The following is an 18,766-nucleotide window of genomic DNA, read 5'->3' on the forward strand; positions in this document are numbered from 1 at the left end:
TGGGGCAGGTCCCCTGCTGTGCCAATCCCCCCATGAGGTGTGTTGATACAGTCCCCTAACTACGGCGCTGTCAGCTCTGGAGGTCCCCGGTTCGGTTCCCGGTGCCACAGCCGTCACGCTGGGCTATCACTGTTCATCCAGGCACCTCCTCGGCCGCCGAGCAAAACACTCTTGTGCTTTCCTGCTGCAGCCCCAGTTAGTGCCGTTTGTCGGGCTGTTGCTTCGGGACTGTTGCCATTATTTGGTATGAGGTGGCCTGCCTAGGAGCCTGAGTCGTGGTCCAGGCCCCATTGTGCCAGGTGCTGTACATTTGTACTGCTATTAGGTGTATTAGGGTAGCATCTAGGCACAGACCAGGCCCCCATTGTGCCAGGTGCTGTACATTTGTACTGCTATTAGGTGTATTAGGGTAGCATCTAGGCACAGACCAGGATACCGTTGTGCTAGGCGCTGTACATTTTTATTGCTGTTAGGTGTATTACGGGACAGACACAGAACCGAGCTGGTCCCTGCCCCAAGCTGCGAGCGTGGCACTCCCCCCTCGGGGAGCCAAGTCTGCTGTGGCTGCTGAGCCTGGCCTCTTGTGCGGCTGTCGCCTGTCTGGTGAAGAGGCAGCAGGATGGCAGCTGGAGGAGCTCGCCCGCTGACCCTGGCCACAGCTGCACATAGGTCGGTGTAACTTACATTGCTCAGGGGGAGCCGTGTTAGTCTGTATCCACAAAAACGACGAGGAGTCCGGTGGCACCTTAAAGACGAACGGATTTATTTGAGCATAAGCTTTCGTGGGTAAAAAACCCCACTTCTTCAGATACAAGCATAAATAGATATATATTTATATGTATATAAATCTATAGATTTGTAAGGTAACGCCCTTCTCTTCATGTGCCAATATATATTTATGCCTGTGTCTGTAATTTTCACTCCATGCATCTGAAGAAGTGGGTTTTTTACCCACGAAAGCTTATGCCCAAATCAATAGGTTTCTCTTTAAGGTGCCACCAGACTCCTCCTCGGGGGGGGGGGGAGCTTGGGTTCAAACCTGAGACCAGAGGTACAGTGCAGTGTAGACGTACATGGGGTTTGTGCCACACCCTACGTAAAGGGGATCTGATCTCAGCTGGGACGTCTAGCTGCTACCGTAATACACCTAATAGGTGGTAGCAGTAATACCATATCAAGCCTCAAGGCTTCTAAGCAGGGAAGGAGTCTGCTACCAGACGGGACCGGACGGGATGGGGGCGGGGGTTTGACCATGGCTCCTGCCCTCCCTGGAATGACAGCCCTGGAACTATGTGGAAGGAAGACGGAGCAGGGAGCCGTGCATGTCTAGGGGCTGATGGGAGTCAGCGAGGTATCCCTGAGAGAGGGGAAAAGTGCAGGAGGTGAGCCCTGAAGAAGGAGCAGGGGAGCCGGGCATCAGGACTCCTGGGTTCTACTCCTGCTTCTGGGGAGGGCAGCGTGGTTGAGTAGTTGGGGGCTTGGTGTCAGGACTCCTCCGTTCCGTCTTCGGCCCTAGGGGGAAGAGTGTTTCATGGAGGTAGGAATTTGGGAGCCAGGACTCCTGGGTTTCTTTCCCAGCCGTGCCATTGCCGTTCTGGACAAGTCTCTCCCCCCGCCCTCTTGCCGTGCCTCAGTTTCCCCACTGGGAGAATGACACCTTGTCTGGGAACCGACGGTGCCAAGCGTACTAATTTCTCCAGTTTGCCAAGCTACAAGCCCTCTCCCCTCCCCCGGGGGAAGCGGAACCACAGTGCCTGGAATGCAGCCGCTCCTCCATCCGGCCTCCCGCGCGCCTCCTTGGACTTTGTAGGGCGGGCTGCGCGCTCTGGCAGCCCTTCCTGTACAAGCTCAGCAGGACGGGTCAGACGGGCAAGTCTCGGCCTCTCCTTGCCCCTTGCGCTGAGTGGGAGGGGCATGTGAAGGCGTGCCCCCTCCCCGCCCCAAGCTTAGCTCCAAGACGCTTCTCTGCCCTGTGGACCAGAGAGCAGAAAGAAGAAGCAGACCCAAGGCGGAGCAGGGAGCCATGTGCATGTCCCAGGGGGACGGTGTAAGTGCTTTTCACTCGGCTATGCCCATGCCCCAGCCACTAGACCAGCCCTTCCTGCTCCGGTCCTGTCATGCTTCCCACCTGCCCAGCAGGGCCCATCCCGCTGAGTTGTCCTGCCTAACAGCTGGGGGCAAGGGAGCTCCCTGGCCATGTAGCCCATTGGGCTGATCCACCAGGGGATTTCATAGCCTGGGACCCGGGGGATGGGAGTGGGGGGGGACTCAGCCCTTTAGCTCAAGCTTCAGTCCCTGTTGCCTATTGCAGCAACATAGCAAGGAAAAGGGATTTTAAGGGCTTCCAGCCAAGGGCACCTGTGCGTGCTAGATAGCCCTGCTCTGCGGGCCTTTCCCTTCCCATGCAGGCAGGGGTAGGGGAAGGAGCCGAACAAAGCCTGCTGGATCTGCCGTTCTTCTCCCCGCTCCATGGGTGGGAGGCATGGTCAGGTCACCAAACAGCTGTCGAAGAACTGATTTTGTCCCCCTGGGCTGTGAAGGCCGGGAGTTGAGCCTCTTCTTTCTGTTGCTGGGTTGTCCATCGGCGTGAGCCCGTCTTGGGTGGGTGCCTGTTCGCTCCAGCGTGGCTGGAGCTAATTAACAATGCTCTCTTTGCAGTTCTGTAGCACTTTTTGTCACTGTGCTTTGCAAACTAGGCACAGAAGATTCACTGCATCCAGCACTGAGATGCAGCCACCTCTGGGGTGGGGCACAGCAGGGATCCCTCACCTGGTGCTGAGATGCACCCACTTTTGGGGCACCACACGGATACTGCTAGTACAAGGATCATGCATGAAATGTAGCTGCCTCTGAGGTGAGGTGTAACTGTTTGTCCAGGGGTCACTCTTCCCACACTGATATGCAGCCACCTGTGGGGAAGAGCAGAGCAGGTGTTTATACAAGGATTGCTCCCCCAGCACTGAAATGCAGCCATGTCTGGAGCGCGGGACAGCAGCTGTTTATATAGGAATCACTCACCCAGCGCTGAAATGCAGCCGTGTCTGGGGTGGGGCATGGTAGCTATTTTCAGAGACACCCTCTCCTGAAATGCAGCCACTATGAGATGGGACGATAGTTGTTTATACAGTGATCACTTGCCCAGCACTGAAGTGCAACCACCTCTGGAGTGGGGCACAGCAGCTGTTTATATAGGAATCACTTGTCCAGCACTGAAATGCAGCCACCTCTGCAGCAGGGCGGGGCAGCTTTTTATAAAGGGCTCCTCTGCCTAGTGCTGAAATGCAGCCATCTCTGGGGTGGAGCGCAGGAGCTGTTAATACTGGGATCCCATACGCAGTGCTAAGGCACAGCTAGCCCTGGGCCAGAGGGCTGCAGACAGACAGCATACGGGGAAGAGAAATTAGCCAAAGTACACGCTGGGAGAAGGGACCGTTATTATTAGGCAAAGCACCTTGTGTCGCGTGACTCAGCACCGCTGGACTAGCGTGGGGTGAATCTGGATTCCAGTGAAACCCCGTTGCCACAGGTAACAATATTTGTCCGGTGTATGCCTGGCCATAGGGGGCAGGTTAGCAGGGCCTACTGAGACATGAGGGATGACATGGCTTTGTTCATTGTTTGCTTTCATGTGTCACATTCCTCTGGCTCCTTCCACCCATGGTGCCATCTGTGACCAGTTATTGACCGAGCCCTACAACCCCCCACCCCGCCAGCATCGTGACACAGGTGGAACAGAACCCAGGAGTCCTGACAGCCAGTGTCCCACCCACTATTAGATCACACCATTCGGTGAGTTGTAAGAGTTTCTGGATGGGGGGCTCGATAGATTAGATAGATAGAGGGGGGTGTCTGAGGCTGGAGTGGACAGAAATAGAAAAAGCCAGAGTGGGTGGGTGGGGGTGTATATGGATGGATGGGTGGGTGGATGGATGGATGGATAGGTGTGCATGAGGGTAGATGGGTAGATAGAGGAGTGGTGAGATGGAAGGAAATGGTGGGGGGGTAGATGGATAGAGGGGTGTGTACAGGGATAGAGGAGTGTGTGAAGTGCATGAATACACAGAGGGGCTGTATAGTGATGGCTGGATAGAGATAGAAATGGGAGTGCGTATGGGGATGGAAGAGTAGATAGGTGCATCTGGGGATAGATGGGTAGCTAGAGGGGTGTGTACAGGGATAGACAGAGAGGTGTGGGGGTGGATGGATAGATAAGGGGTGTGTAGGGGAATGCATAGAGAGACCGGTGTGTAGAGTACAGGGATAGATGGGGGTGTGGGAATGGACAGAGGCGGTGTATGTGGGTGGATGAATAGATAGAGGGGTGTATATGGGGATGGATGGAGTGCTGTGTATAGGGTTGGATTGGATAGACACAGCAGCGTGTATGGGGATGGAGGGATGGATGGAGCGGTGTGTATGGGGATGGAGGGATGGATGGAGCGGTGTGTATGGGGATGGAGGGACGGAGCGCTGTGTATGGGGATGGAGGGATGGATGGAGCGGTGTGTATGGGGATGGAGGGATGGAGCGGTGTGTATGGGGATGGAGGGACGGAGCGGTGTGTATGGGGATGGAGGGATGGATGGAGCGCTGTGTATGGGGATGGAGGGACGGAGCGGTGTGTATGGGGATGGAGGGACGGAGCGGTGTGTATGGGGATGGAGGGACGGAGCGGTGTGTATGGGGATGGAGGGATGGACGGAGCGCTGTGTATGGGGATGGAGGGATGGATGGAGCGGTGTGTATGGGGATGGAGGGATGGATGGAGCGGTGTGTATGGGGATGGAGGGATGGATGGAGCGGTGTGTATGGGGATGGAGGGACGGAGCGCTGTGTATGGGGATGGAGGGACGGAGCGGTGTGTATGGGGATGGAGGGATGGATGGAGCGGTGTGTATGGGGATGGAGGGACGGAGCGCTGTGTATAGGGATGGATGGATGGGTGGATCAGTGTGTATGGAGATAGAGGGAGGGTGTGTACGGGGATAGATGGATGGAGCAGTATGTATGGGGAGGGATGGAGTGGTGTGTGTAGGGATGGATGGATAGACACAGCAGTGTGTATGGGGAGGGGTGGATGGAGCGGTATGTATAGGGATGGATGGATAGATACAGCGGTGTGTATGGAGACGGAGGGAGGGGGAGTGGGGACAGAGATGCCAGCAGCTTTATAATTAGCCAGTGTCTGGACGTAATCATGTTAGGATCCTCCAGCCTCTGCAGTCCCCACTAATGGCTGCTCTGGCCAGTCGCCCCCTCCTCCCCCGCTCATGTTTACATGTCGTCAGCCAGCGCCGCAGACTCCCAGTGAGCCACGGCAGAGAGTTATGCCGGCTCCAGGCTGCCCTGCCAGACCCTGCTCCCCCGCGGGCCCCAGCCTGGCTCTGGTCTCAGACTGAAGGCCCGAGAGCCCATCTGCCCCCTGGCTGACCCCTTCTCGAATTAAGACGGTGCATTGACGGAGGCTGAAGACGCTGGCAACGCCCTCGGGCGCCTTTCCGCACCGGGGCGCTGGCTCGGGTCCCTCGGAGCCTGGCAGCCGGCAGGGGATGTCGCTGGCGCAGGGCTCTGGGGGAAGGAGTCGGCGAGCTCAGCTCCAATCCTGAGGCAGGCTGGTCTAGTGGTTAAGGTGTCGCTCTTGCATTCAACAGGCCTGGCTTTGCCATGAGGCCCGGGCAGCTGCGCGGACAGGGGGCGTGATTGCTGGTTGACAGAAATCAGAGAATCTGGGAGGTGTCGGGCTGGGTGGGACCTCGAGAGGTCAGCAAGCCCAGCCCCCTGTGCTGAGGCAGGACGGAAGAAACCTAGACCACCCTTGATAAGTGTTTGTCCAACCTGCCCTTTAACACCTCCAATGACCGGGTCCCCACAGTCTCCCTTGGGAGCCTGTTCCAGAGCTTCACTCCCCAGAGAGTTAGAAAGTTTCTCCTAATATCTCACCTCAATCTCCCTCGCTGCGGATTAAGCCCATTGCTCCTTGTCCAACCTCCAGTGGACATGGAGAACAGCTGACTCCCGTCCTCGTTATAACAGCCCTTAGTGTGTCTGATGACACTTATCAGGTCCCTGCTCAGCCTCCTTGTCTCAAGACTAAACATGCCGATTTTTTTATAACCTTTCCTCATAGGTCAGGTTTGGATGGATGGATGGAGAGAGAGGAGGGTACAGAGATAGATGCGTAGAGGTGGGGATGGATGGATGGAGAGGAGGGTACAGAGATAGATGCGTAGAGGTGGGGATGGATGGATGGAGAGGAGGGTACAGAGATAGATGCGTAGAGGTGGGGATGGATGGATGGAGAGAGAGGTATGTATGTGAATGGATGGATGCCATATATATATAGAGAGAGAGAGAGAGATGGATGGGTGGGTGGGTGGGTGTGTATGGGGAGAGTTGGGGAGGAATGGGTGGATATATAGGTTAGACAGAAGTGGTGCATGGAGACAGATGGTGTGTATGGGGATAAATCTGTAGATAGATGTGTAGGGGGTAGATAGATAGAGGAGTGTGTATGAGGATAGATAGATTAGATAGAGGAGGTGTATAGGGATAGACAGACAGATAGATAGATGTGTATGGGGATAGAAATGGATAGATGGGGGGGTGTATAAGGATAAAGAGAGACCAATGGATGGAGAGAGAGAGAGGTGTATACTGATAGAAATAAGTGGGGATGGGGATGGATGGATGAAGGGGTTGGGAGGGATGGGAAGGGATGCAGGGGTGGCAAGAGATGGGGATGGATGAATGAAGAGATGGGGATGGATAGAGAGATGGGGATGGATGCAGGGGTGGGGATGGATGGATGGAGATGAATGAAGGGTTGGCGAGGGATGGGGGTGGATAGAGAGATGGGGAGGGGTGGGGATGGATGGGGATAAATGAAGGGGTGGCGAGGGATGGGGATGGATGGGTGAAGGGATGGGGATGGATGAAGGGATGGTGAGGGATGGGGATGGATGCAGGGGTGGGGAGAGATGGGGATGAATGAAGGGGTGGCGAGGGATGGAGATGAATGGATGAAGGGATGGGGATGGATGCAGGGATGGGGATGGATGAAGGGGTAGCGAGGGATGGGGATGAATGGATGAAGGGATGGGGATGGATGCAGGGGTGGCGAGGAATGGGGATGGATGAAGGGGTAGCGAGGGATGGACGAAGGGGAGGGGATGGATGAAGGGGTGGTGGGGGATGGGGATGGATAGAGGGGTCTCTGGCAGAGTTGTGACATTGTCCCACAGCGACTCTTGTTGATGGAAATTCCACTGCTGACCCCCCGCCCCACCCCCTCTAGCAGGGTCTGTCTCCTTGTCGTTTCACCCTGGGCCCTGACAGCCATAAGGTCCCTAGTGCTGATGGAAGCACACCGGGGGGGCGGGGTCCACACGGTGCCTGAGACAGCCAGGCCATGCCCCCATCGCTAGCTTTGCAGAGGACCCCAGGACCTCGCCCGGCTCTCGTGGGCTCTCCAGCTGCAGCTGCATCTCGGACTCTGAAGGCTCTGGAGCGGTGGACGTGAACATGGCCCTTAGCAGGCCAGGCTGCCTCCCGGCATGACGGGACTCCACGTGCTCCTCTTGGTCTCTTTGCTGACGAGCGGCTTAGTGCGCGGGAGACGGGTCTGTGGAAAGGAGGCCATCAGGGTCCTGCAGAACGTCACCAAGTTGCTGGTGAGCAGTGCAGGGGGGGATACAAGATGGGATGGAGCTCTCCCACCCCCATGCCATAGGTGAAGGGCCTGGGTAGCCTCTTGGGCCCCCCATGGGCAGCTGGAGTCTCAGAGCCGTTCCTAACAGGCAGGTATTGCTATCTCCTGCCCCAGGCTCCTCGCTCAGTAGAGAGAGAGGCCCAGGCGTGGGAAGGGAGTGGACGCAGCCGAGACACATTGGCAGCCGGGGGCAAGGTACCACATTGCTGCCAGGGGCTGTACCCGCCTTGCGGCCCACCCCCATGGCATCCCATCAGCATGGCACCTCACCCTCCATGAATCCCTCATTGCATTCCTCTGCCCCTGTATCCCTCTTTCCAGAGCTGAGAATAGAACCCAGGAGTCCTGGATCCGCAGCCCCTGCTTTAACCACTAGACCCTGCTCTGCTCCCAGAGCTGAGGATAGACCCCAGGATTCCTGGCTCCCAGCCCCCCTGCTCTCCAGTTTTAGTACACCCGCTTTCCCAGGTTTGATGTGAGCTCTCCTTTCAACCTTGGATGCATCACGTCCCTGCTCCGTGCCTCAGTTTCCCCATCTGTAAAACAGGGATCATGATCCTTCCCTGCCATTGGTTGGGCGGTGTTTTAACAGGCTCATTTAATTGTGCCCTGTAAAAGGCCCTGAGCCTCTGAAATGTCAGGGGACCGAGAAGTGCAAAGTGTCGGGCAGATTCCTCCGTACAGGGCGCAGTCTCAGTTAGCTATATCTGTATAATGGGCCCACGATTGCTCAGAGGAAATTTAAACAGAAGGCCGGGGGAGCTGGCTTGTCTGCAGGGGGAAATTGACCAGAACAGCTTTTGTGGAATAGGAACAGCTGCATGGAGGATCTATTCCGGAATCTACTTCCCCCTGCTGCCTTACGCGGGGCCTGTCCCCCTAACCCGTGGTGCTGCTCTCTTCCAGGGGGACGCCACCGATGGGATTCTCTACACCCCGGAAGACATCACAGTACGTACCCTCTGCCACCCAGGCTCCAGCGGTCCCCTTGAAACCCTCCATGCGCTGGGTCCAACCCAGCCCGGGGTAGCGCTGTTGAAGTGGGTGAATTTCCAGCAGTAAGTGTGGCTCGGTGGTATGGGGAATGCCGTTCATGGGTTAGGACACAGGCCCCAGGTCGCGGCGCAATGGGATATGGGGCCTTTCTGCTCTAAGGCCCTGATTCTGATCTGTCCCCTCACAGCAGGGACTCGATGGCTTGACAGTGGCAGCATTGGTCACTCCTGCTACCACCTTGCACCAGCTGAGGCTTTTGGATGGTTTTATAAAGTGTGGGTGGGTTGGATTAGGGGGCCACCCAGAGGCCCCGCTGTGCCAGGTGCACACCCAGACTCAGAGGAGGGACGGCCCAGGGGCTCTAGCCCTTGCCCAGGATTCAGGAAACCTGGGTTCAATTTCCAGCTCTGACGAAAGTCATTTACCCGCCTCGTGCCTCAGTTTCCCCACCTGTAAAATGGGGGTGATAGTGGCACTGTTCAGGCGAACTGCCCCTGTATTCCCAGTCCACCAAGGGCACCCGCTTAAGGCTCTTCAGCTATCACCTCTCTTGGCCAGAGACCTGTGTCTCTCTCCCTCCTGACGGGTTCTTCCACTTTGCACAGGTCCCTGCTTACACTGTGAGGTCCCCAGCAAGAGAGACTCAACTTTTCCCTCAGAGGCAAGGGAACAGTGTAATTGCCTATAAGTTAAAGGTACAGGCACGGCCCAGATTTTCTAAGCAAGCCCATTTACTCTTCGGTCCGAAGCATCCCAGAGAAAACATTGAAACGATCAAAGTTCCGGACGTGGGCGCTAACGAGCTTAGCAGAGATCCCGCAGCTCCAGCAAGCGCTCTGGCTCCGGGCTCAGCCCTTCACACCCCACCAAGTGGTTTTACCAGTTCATAACCGCCTTGGTTCAGAACAAACTCTCTGTAGATCCGTGAGTTCCTCCTTTATATATAGGTTGGGCCTCTGAGCTTGTCCTGGCATAACAGGTGATCAGCAGACAATGGTCCCCTCCTCACAGGGAAGCTTCAAAAGGCTGAATTCTTACATAACTGGAGAGGGTACATCTTGCATAGGAAATCTAGGGATTTCCTGGGAAACGCACTCATTTTTTGAGGGGCTCGGTCACTATAGGCACATAAATACCCTAGATGGATATAATCCCTGTCCCCAAAGAGCTTATGATCTACATAGACAAAGGGTTGGAGGGGAAACTGAGGCACAGACTGGCCCAAGGTCACCCAGCAGGCCAGGGACAGAGCTGGGACTAGAACCCAGGTGTCTGAGTCCAGAATTCTGGCCAAGGAAGGTTCGTGGCTTCACAGGAAGAGGTGGTGGTCAAGGCCCAGCTGATGAGATTTTGGGGACCCAGCCGGAGGATGGTTTGAGCCAGCAAGGCCCACAGCTCCTGGCTCCGGCTAGAGCCTGGGACCTAGCAGGGTTCGGACATTTAAGGAAATTGACGGGACGGGGTCAGGCGCTGCTTCGTTGTCACCGGTTCCTGGGGTGGCGAGCCCCGCTGTCCCGCGGCTGGGGTCAATGGGAAGGGCCCTCTGGGCCCCTGAAACCGATCCATTTTCCCATCCCCTCCCACATTCTGCTGCTGCCCCAGCAGGTGTGCATGGCGGAGAACCTGAACTGCTTCCACACCGAGCTGCGGGTGATCCAGTGGGAGCACAGGGAGCACACGGAGAGCCTCTCCTTGCTGATCAGGCACCTGAGCCAGCTGGAGAAGCTCAGGACCTGCAAGACCGACCAGCAATGCCACCCCTGCGAGGGTCACCGGGAGCAGCCCACGCCTCAATTCCTGAGCAAGCTCCTGGAGCAGCTGCAGTGGGACTGCTGGGTTCAGGGGAGCAACATGCATTCCTGTCCATCCTGGCCCGGGTGAGAGCAGCCACGCTGCCCACTGGCTGCTGGGACCTAGTGGGACCTGAGTGGTATCCCTGCCTGTTTCCAGCCTAACGCCTCGGGCGCAGGTGAGGGATTGCAGCATTCGCCCGTGCGTCAGGGCGGTACTGGTGCTGCGAGGAGCGGGGCGGGGACTCAGTAGGGGGCGCTGTCCCCCGGCAGTCAGGCCTGACCCCAATGCCCCCGTGTGGTGCTGGGGGAGCTGTGCTGCAGGGAGAAGGGGGGGCAGTAGGGGGCACTCTCCCCTGGCAGTCAGGCCTGACCCCAATGCCCCCGTGCAGCACTAGGGGGCGCTGTGCTGCAGGGAAAAGCGGGGCCAGTAGGGGGCACTCTCCCCTGGCAGTCAGGCCTGACCCCAATGCCCCCGTGCAGTGCTAGGGGGCGCTGTGCTGCAGGGAGCACTGTAAGTGATTCATGAGGAGGGACAAATTTACAAATGGCTTTTCTGGGACCATTCTGGGTTAACTAAGGATGCAGCACCTATTGCACTCTGGGCCCTATTTTTTCATCCTCTTGTAATGTTATTTTTAAAAAATATATATTGTCTGAAAAATCCCAAGGATTTATCTCAGGCCAGAGGGTCATTTCCCTGGAAAAGCCGAAGGAAAATGGTCAAGCTATTTTGAGTTCTAGGATAGTAAAGGGGAAGAAAAGGATATGAACCGGGATCAACCAGATGTTTAAAGTCTGAGCGGTGCTGATTCACACCAGCAGGCCCTGTGTCTCTGGCTTTGCCGTCCCCTGCTTGGTATCAGGCATGGAGGCGGCTAACGCAAACAAATACATCTTTATACAAGCCTGCAGCTCACTTGCTTCCAACCAGTTCACTTCCTGGGGTGTTTCACTGCCAGGTCTCTTAAAGGTACAATCCCTGACACCAGGCTGCACAAAAAGTCTTTTGTCCGGCTTAAGTTAAAAAGTGGTTTGAGGATCTGAGTTCAAACTCCTCATGCATTTAGCTATTCCGCACTTCTAGTGCAAAGGGTACCTGGGGGCAAAATCGGAGTCGGTGGCTGCTGGTTTTTTTTAATGGTTAGCACAAGTTTCAGTGCAGCTTCAGTAATTAACAGAATCAGTGTCAAAGGCTTTGCAGAATCCAGCGCCCCAGGTGATGGGGCAGCCAGTAAGTTTTAGAGAGGCTGGAGAAATAACTGGGTACATGTGGTCGTGTGCAGCGCTGGTTGCCTCATGTCGAAAAGGTTATCGCAGAATTACAGGGTGTGCAGAGAAAGGTGACGAGAATGATCGAGGGCCTGGAAAAACTCTCCAATAACGAGAAGGAAGAGATTGGGCTGGTTACCGTAGAAAGATGAATAAAAGGGCAGGGAGATGATAAATCTGTAATGTAGAGACTGGGAAAAAGACAGTTGTTTGGAGCTTCTTTTCCTCCTGTCTTATAATACAAGGGCAGGGGACACTGAATGAAGTTAAAGGTGGGAAATTCAAACCCGACAAAACCCACAATGCATAATTAGTCTGGGGAACTCCCTGCCACATGATTTTGTTCAGGCTGGGAACTTAGGAAGATTCAAAAAGAGACTGAATATTTATGTGGATAACAAGAATATCCAGAGTTAGAGGCGTTCATGCTAACAAAAATATTGGCAGGGATATTGAACCTCCAGCTTCTGGGGGTTTAAGTCAATTTCTGACTGTTTAGTCTCATCCTACTCTCTAATGTGGGGTGCTGATTCTCCCATACCTGCTACTGTAGGGTTCTTACACCTGCCTCGGAACCATCTGGTGCTGGGAAGTGTCAGAGCCAGGATACTGGGCCAAATGGCCCTCAGGCCTGATCCAGTCTTGCTGTTCCTATGTCAGGTGATTGTGCATTAACCAAACTATAGGGTCTGAACACCCCCATAAATGTGAAGCTTCATGACACCGCTAGAAGGTAGGTGGGATTATCCCCATTTTACAGATGGGGAAGCTGAGGCACACAAGCATTCCCTGCCATGCTGGCATGCCACCAGTCTGGCATCTGGGTTGTTGAGGCAAGCTCGGCTCTGAGCGTTTTGCTAACCCCGAAGGAATGTCAGACGCAGAATGAAACAGATCAAAGGTTAATAGAAAACTATCCCTGGTTCATTCCCTCCCCTGCGTTCCTTGGGGTTTGTTTGCTTTGGCTGGTGGAGTTGAACGCTGCCAGTTGGTATCTTGGGGCCTGTAGGGACAGGTACCTAGCAGATAGGGAAGAAAGTCTGAACAGGGAGGGAGGGGCAGGGCTGTTGTTCCATCCCATATCTCCGAGGAGTTGAAGGTTTCTGCTAAAAACAATCATAAGGTGACAGTGCTGCCATTTAAGTGGCCAGCATCAGGCAACCTGGTCAGCACCCCGCTGAGCCAGATCTCCAAGCTATCCCACCTGCAGACTCAGCCAGGCAGCACTGCGTCAATTGTTTGCCATGTCCGCAGAAGGCAGGACAAGATGCAATGGGCTTAATCTGCAGCAAGGGAAATTTAGGTGAGATATTAAGACAAACTTTCAGGGGAGTGAAGGTCTGGAACAGGAATCCCTGTCGCTGGAGGTTTTTCAGAAGAAGTTGGTCTAGGTTTTCTTGATCTGGCCTCAGCTCAGAGGGCTGGGCTTGATGACCTCTCGAGGGCCCTTTCAGCCCGGCATTTCTATGATTCTATCAGGATCACATTCAGAAGGAGTCTTCGCAACCATTAGCTTCTCTCCCCCCACCCCATCTTCACCCCCATGAGTCCCCCGTATCTTCCCTCTGCCTCATAATTCTTAAGAGCTTGGTGCCACATGCATCTATCCCATCATAAGAACGGCCATACTGGGTCAGACCAATTGTCCATGTAGCCCCAGCTTCCTGTCTTCTGCCAGTGTCAGACGCTTCAGAGGGAATGAACAGAACAGGGCAATTATTGAGTGATCCATCCCCTGGCATCCAGTCCCAGCTTCTGGCAATCAGAGGTTCAGGGACACCCAGACCATGGGGTTGCATCCTGGCCATCTTGGCTAATAGCACTGATGGACCTGTCCTCCAGGAGCTTATCTCACTTGTTTTTGAACCCAGTTATACTTTTACCCTTCACAACATCCCCATGAGTTCCACAGGTTAACTATGCGCTGGGTGACAAAGTACTTCCTTTTGTTTGATTTAAACATGCTGCCCATTGATTTCATCAGGTGGCTCCTAATTCTTGTGTGATGCGAAGGGGTAAATAACACGTTCCCCAGTCACTTTCTCTGCACCAGGCATGATTTTATCGACCTCTCTCATACCCCCCTCAGGCGTCTCTTTTCTAAGCTGGACAGTCCCAGGCTTTTAAAACTCTCTTCGTAGAGAAGCGGTTCCATCCCCCTCATCATTTTCATTGCCCTTTTCTGCACCTTTTCCAGTTCCAATATCTCTTTTGTGAGATGGGGCGACCAGAACTGCATGCAATATTCAAGGTGTGGGCGTACCATGTGTAACGCCAAGAGACCCTAGTCATCGGCAGGCAGGATTGAACCTGGGACCTCGGGAGCTTAATGCATGAGCCTCTACTGCATGAGCTACAAGCCATATGGCTGTTAAGCAGACTCATTAATGTCTCTCTCTAAGTGGTCTTGGTGCCACAAGATGGGACAGAAACCACATCCAGGAGGTGTGTGGGTTACACATGGATGTATATAGTGGCATTATGTTATATTCTATCTTATTATCTATCCCTTTCCTAATGGTTCCTAACATTGTTAGCTTTTCTGACTGTCCTGCACACTGAGTGGATGTTTTCAGAGAACATATCACAATGACTCCAAGATCACTTTCTTGAGAGCTAACAGCTAATTTAGACCCCATCATTTTGTACGAATGGTTGGGATTTTGTTTTCCAATGTGCATTACTTTGCATTTATCAACACTGAATTGCACCTGCCATTTTTTTGCCTAGTCACCCAGTTTTGTGAGACCCTTTTGTAGCTCTCTTTGGGCTTAACTATCTTGAGTAATTTTGTACCATCTGCACATTTTGCCACTTCACAGTTTACCCCCTTTTCCAGATCATTTATGAATATGTTGAACAGCACTGGGCCCAGGACAGATCCTTGGGGGACCCCGCTATTTACCTCTCGCTACTGTGAAAACTGACGGTTTATTCCCACGTTTTGTTTCCTGTCTTTTAACCAGTTACTGACCCACGAGAGGACCTTCCCTCTTATCCCATGCTCAAAAACCTTTGGTGAGGGAGCTTGTCAAAGGCTTTGTGAAAGTCCAAGTACATTATATCCACTGGATCACCTCGTCCACCTGCTTGTTGACCCCCTCAAAGAATTCTAATAGATTGGTGAGGCATGATTTCCCTTTTCAAAAGCCATGTTGACTTTTCCCCAATATAGCGTGTTCATCTATGTGTCCGATAATTCTGTTCTTTACTCTCGTTTCACCCAATTTGCCTGGTACTGAAGTTAGGCTCACTGGCCCGTAATGGCCAGGATCGCCTCTGGAGCCTTTTTAAAAAATTGGCATCACATTTAGCTATTCTCCAGTCATCTGGTACAGAGGCTGATTTCAGTGATAGGTTACATACCACAGTTATTGGTTCTGCAATTTTATACTTCAGTTCCTTCCTTCCATCCCTGGTGGAATAAGAGATGTCCAGCCTGGACTCCCGCCCATCCCCAACAACGTAGATTCCTCTGGGCCTTATATTGTTGGAGAGGTAGATAAAACCCTATATGGGGTGGGGGAGCAGAGAGTGGGCATTTACTCCTCATGGAAGAAATTCTCTAACAGTTCATTCCAGAGACACTATTTTTCTCTTTCAGACCAACCACACTGATGAGCAGCTGCCTCATCTGTGCCTCCATCCATCCCTGAATGGATGACTCTCTGTGCCTGTGCCCTCAAGCGGTTAAGATTTTTATTTCATGGAGGCAGTGCAATATGCAGCTGGGGAATCACAGCTCTCTAGTGGCAGCGATTTGGCTGCTTTTGATTTTTAAGGACAATTGGCCTTTATTCCAGGACCTGACCTAAGTTGCCTTTGGTTGTTTTTCCAGATGACAAGCGGACTGAATGACACGAACGAAGGAATGTGCCACCAGAGTTTGCCTGCTGCCTTGTAGCCCAGTGGGTACTGAGAGGCGGAGAAGCTAAGACAGTGGATCCTTACAATTTTCCCAGAGGGTATGAGAGGAGCTGCAAAGAGGAGACCTCTGCCAAGGCGATGACTAGAAAGCCGGGGGATGGCACCACGTCAGGGATGATGGCTGACAAGTGACCAGGGTTCACTGAATTCGGCTGGATCATTAGCTTTTCAGCAGTTAGCCAGGTACTGACAGAGGGCACGACATGAATGCTGATCCAATGCCCCCCAGGTGGACCTCTGCACCTACACAACACGCTTGGATCCAAGCTCCTGCCTTTTTTGAAATGGGATGCTAAATTAGATTATGCTGTTCAGCGAAAAGGTGGCAGTGTGTGTAAAATTCCTTATTTAAATGAACCTCAGCCACACCTGCCAGAGCACTAAAGGATAAAATCTGAACTGGTGAAACGGCCATACCTAGAGAAACTTTACAAACTGGAAAACCTGAAACTAGCTTAGGCCATGTCTACACTTACAAGCTTACAGTGGCACAGCTGCACTGATAAAGCGGTTCTGCTCTAAAAGCACTTGTAGAGCCGCGTTATGCCAACGGGAGAGAGCTCTCCCATCGACATAAGAAGACCAGCTCAATGAGCAGCGGTAGCTATGTCAGCAGGAGAGCGTGTCCTGCCAACATAGCACTGTGCACGTGAGCGCTTACGTTGGCAAAACTTATGTCACACCGGCGCGTGTGTGTTTTTCACACCCCTGAGCAATAAAAGTTTTGCTGACATCAGTGCTAGTGAAGACATGGCCTTAGAACCTGTAAACAGACACTTTAGCGTTAAAAGTCATTATCAGAAAAGCCCTGAGGCAAGCAGAGAGAACTCCCAGGCTAAGAGGGACAAATTCCAGCTGATTTACACAAAGTGTGGAAAAAGTCATATCCCAAGAGATGATGCATATCCAGCCAGAGGCGCACAGTGTAATAAATGCAAGAAAGATGGACATTTTGCAATTGTTTGCCACACCAAAGCAGTCAGGGAGTTGACTCATACTACAGACAATCAAGAGCCATTGTTTCTGGGATCTATCACTTGTGATGACACAGAACCTGTCTGAAGAGTGAAACTGAATATTCATGGCAAGATGATTGACTTTAAAATTGACTCAGGAGCTGATGTCACAGTCATCTCGGAATCACCTTGAACCCCTTCCACAGCTGAAGCCACCTGACACAGCTCTGATTAGCCCTGGAGGAATTCTGAGCTGCTTGGGCTAGTTCACCACAGAAACAAATTACAAAGACGAAAGCTATGCATTCAGAGTGCATGTGATCAAAGCCCAACAATCTTCTCAGCTGTAGTGTAGCAGCCAGGATGGGCCTAGTGAGGAGGGTGGAAGAACTCAATGAAGAATTTAATGATACTAGACTTTTGAAAGGAGATCCAGTACAAATCTATGTAAGAGACAATGCTGAATCCTACAGTGTACGAACACCTCTACCAGATGTAGTAGAGAGAGAGAGCCTGGAGCACTGGGCCTGGCGTGAGATCTGAGGCCTGAACCAAAGGCCGTGAACCAGAGTATGCCTTGCCTTGGCAAAATAATAATGCACTAGATATTTACATAAATTACATATTAGACAAATACATTTCCGAAGGCTAGTACAGATACATCCCAATCTTGTACAGGATAAGATGATTTGACAGAATAATGAACAGGGATGTTTTATCCAACATATCAGGAACAAGGGGAGGTAACAAACAGATGTCATGAACCATGTAAGGTGGCACCTAAGTTGTTTATCCCAATTGTTTGGCTCAGTTTATAAATGTCAGGGTTCCTCGCCTTGATCCTTTGCATGGCTTGGGGACAGCAGAGACTCCTGCTGCTGACTGAATCATTCCTTGCCACTGGGCACTCATGTGTTAGTGTACCTCTAACCAAGGAGCCAGGGTACTAGGACTCTGCCTTGAGAGCAATAAACCTGGCTGAGTGCCTTTGTCAGCAGACTGTGCCGATTGTCTTAATTGAAGTCTGCTGAATTAGCAGGCTCCGTGATCGGCTAGCACTGATAATACTGGGGCTCCAAAGACAGAAAGGCTCCCACGGTCCAGTTTGCAGAGCTGAGATTTGCCCCTGGATCCACACATCAAATTAATGCATTTTCAGAAGAGAGTGTTAGCCTTGGGCTACACTACAAACTTATGTCAGTATAGGTAGGTGGATTTTCCACACCCCTAAGCAACGCTGTTATACTGATCTAACTCCTGCTGTAGACAATACTGCGTCGACGGGAGGGCTTCTCCTGCGGACTGAAGCTACCGCCTCTCCGGGAAGTGGGGCACCTCCATCGGTGTAGATCAGTGGTTCTCAAAACTGGTCCGCTGTTTGTTCAGAGAAAGCCCCTGACGGGCCGGGCCAGTTTGTTTACCTGCCGCATCCACAGGTTCGGCCGATCGCGCCGCCCACCGGCCACAGTTCGCCACTCCAGGCCAATGGGGGCTGCGGGAAGGGTGGCCAGCACATCCCTCGGCCCGTGCCGCTTCCCACAGCCCCCGTTGGCCTGGAGCAGCGAACTGCGGCCAGTGGACGCCGCGATCGGCTGAACCTGCGGACGCGGCAGGAAAACAAACCGGCCCGGCCTGCCAGGGGCTTTCCCTGAACAAGCGGCGGACCGGCTTTGAAAACCACTGGTGTAGACAGCGTCTTCGCTGAGTGCTACCGCAGTGCAGCTGCACCGGTTCAGCACTGGGAGTGCAGCCAAACCCTTATTTTTATTCAGCATGGTGCAAAGTCGCCTTCTGGCGACCAGCCCCGGAGCGGGGACGAAGAGGGGGAATGGCTGCAGTGTCGTTACGGCAGGAGACAGGGGCGTGGACATGGAGGGCGCAGGAGGGTGTGTGTGTGTGGGGGGGGGGCAGCTTAGGGACTAAAGCAGGACAAACCAGGTCGCCCAAAGAAAGCCACGGTCACAAACCGTGCAGCCCTTGTCCCGGGCTGGGGGGGCGGGGGGGTCACAGGGGCCCCAACAGCGCAGCGACCCTCCCCCAGCCCCGATCCCCTTCACACCCCAAGCCCTTTTCACACACCCCGCCCCCCCCCAGGCCTGCCCCTTTGATATCCCCTT

The 18,766-nt window shown here is 53.5% G+C and overlaps 1 protein-coding gene across 8 annotated transcripts; it reads left to right on the top strand.

Annotated features, from left to right (window-relative positions):
• Nucleotides 1-1,208: 1,208 nt before the first annotated feature.
• On the top strand, nucleotides 1,209-17,646 carry LOC311511646 (uncharacterized protein). 8 transcript variants are annotated; one of them, XM_084612406.1, is made up of 6 exons: nucleotides 1,209-1,382; nucleotides 3,678-3,789; nucleotides 7,295-7,670; nucleotides 8,615-8,659; nucleotides 10,307-10,673; nucleotides 15,605-17,646. In XM_084612406.1, the coding sequence occupies exons 3-5, from the start codon at nucleotides 7,554-7,556 to the stop codon at nucleotides 10,583-10,585; spliced, it is 441 nt and encodes a 146-aa protein (XP_084468532.1). In that variant the 5' UTR covers nucleotides 1,209-1,382; nucleotides 3,678-3,789; nucleotides 7,295-7,553; the 3' UTR covers nucleotides 10,586-10,673; nucleotides 15,605-17,646. The 8 variants fall into 8 exon arrangements, with proteins under 8 accessions (XP_084468532.1, XP_084468527.1, XP_084468528.1 ...); XM_084612401.1 differs by lacking the exon at nucleotides 1,209-1,382 and adding an exon at nucleotides 1,696-2,047 and having other exon boundaries at nucleotides 2,697-3,789; XM_084612402.1 differs by lacking the exon at nucleotides 1,209-1,382 and adding an exon at nucleotides 1,696-2,047.
• Nucleotides 17,647-18,766: the final 1,120 nt, after the last annotated feature.

Source organism: Lepidochelys olivacea (genome assembly GCF_965140295.1).
Source record: "Lepidochelys olivacea isolate rLepOli2 genome assembly, chromosome: 23".
Lineage (NCBI taxonomy): Eukaryota > Metazoa > Chordata > Testudines > Cheloniidae > Lepidochelys > Lepidochelys olivacea.

Bases quoted from the DNA above. Each gene is read 5' to 3' on its own strand.
- LOC311511646 (XM_084612406.1), top strand. From the start codon at position 7,554: ATGACGGGACTCCACGTGCTCCTCTTGGTCTCTTTGCTGACGAGCGGC. The intron at 7,671-8,614 runs GTGAGCAGTGCA...GCTCTCTTCCAG, and splicing joins AGAACGTCACCAAGTTGCTG to GGGGACGCCACCGATGGGAT. The intron at 8,660-10,306 runs GTACGTACCCTC...CTGCTGCCCCAG, and splicing joins ACACCCCGGAAGACATCACA to CAGGTGTGCATGGCGGAGAA.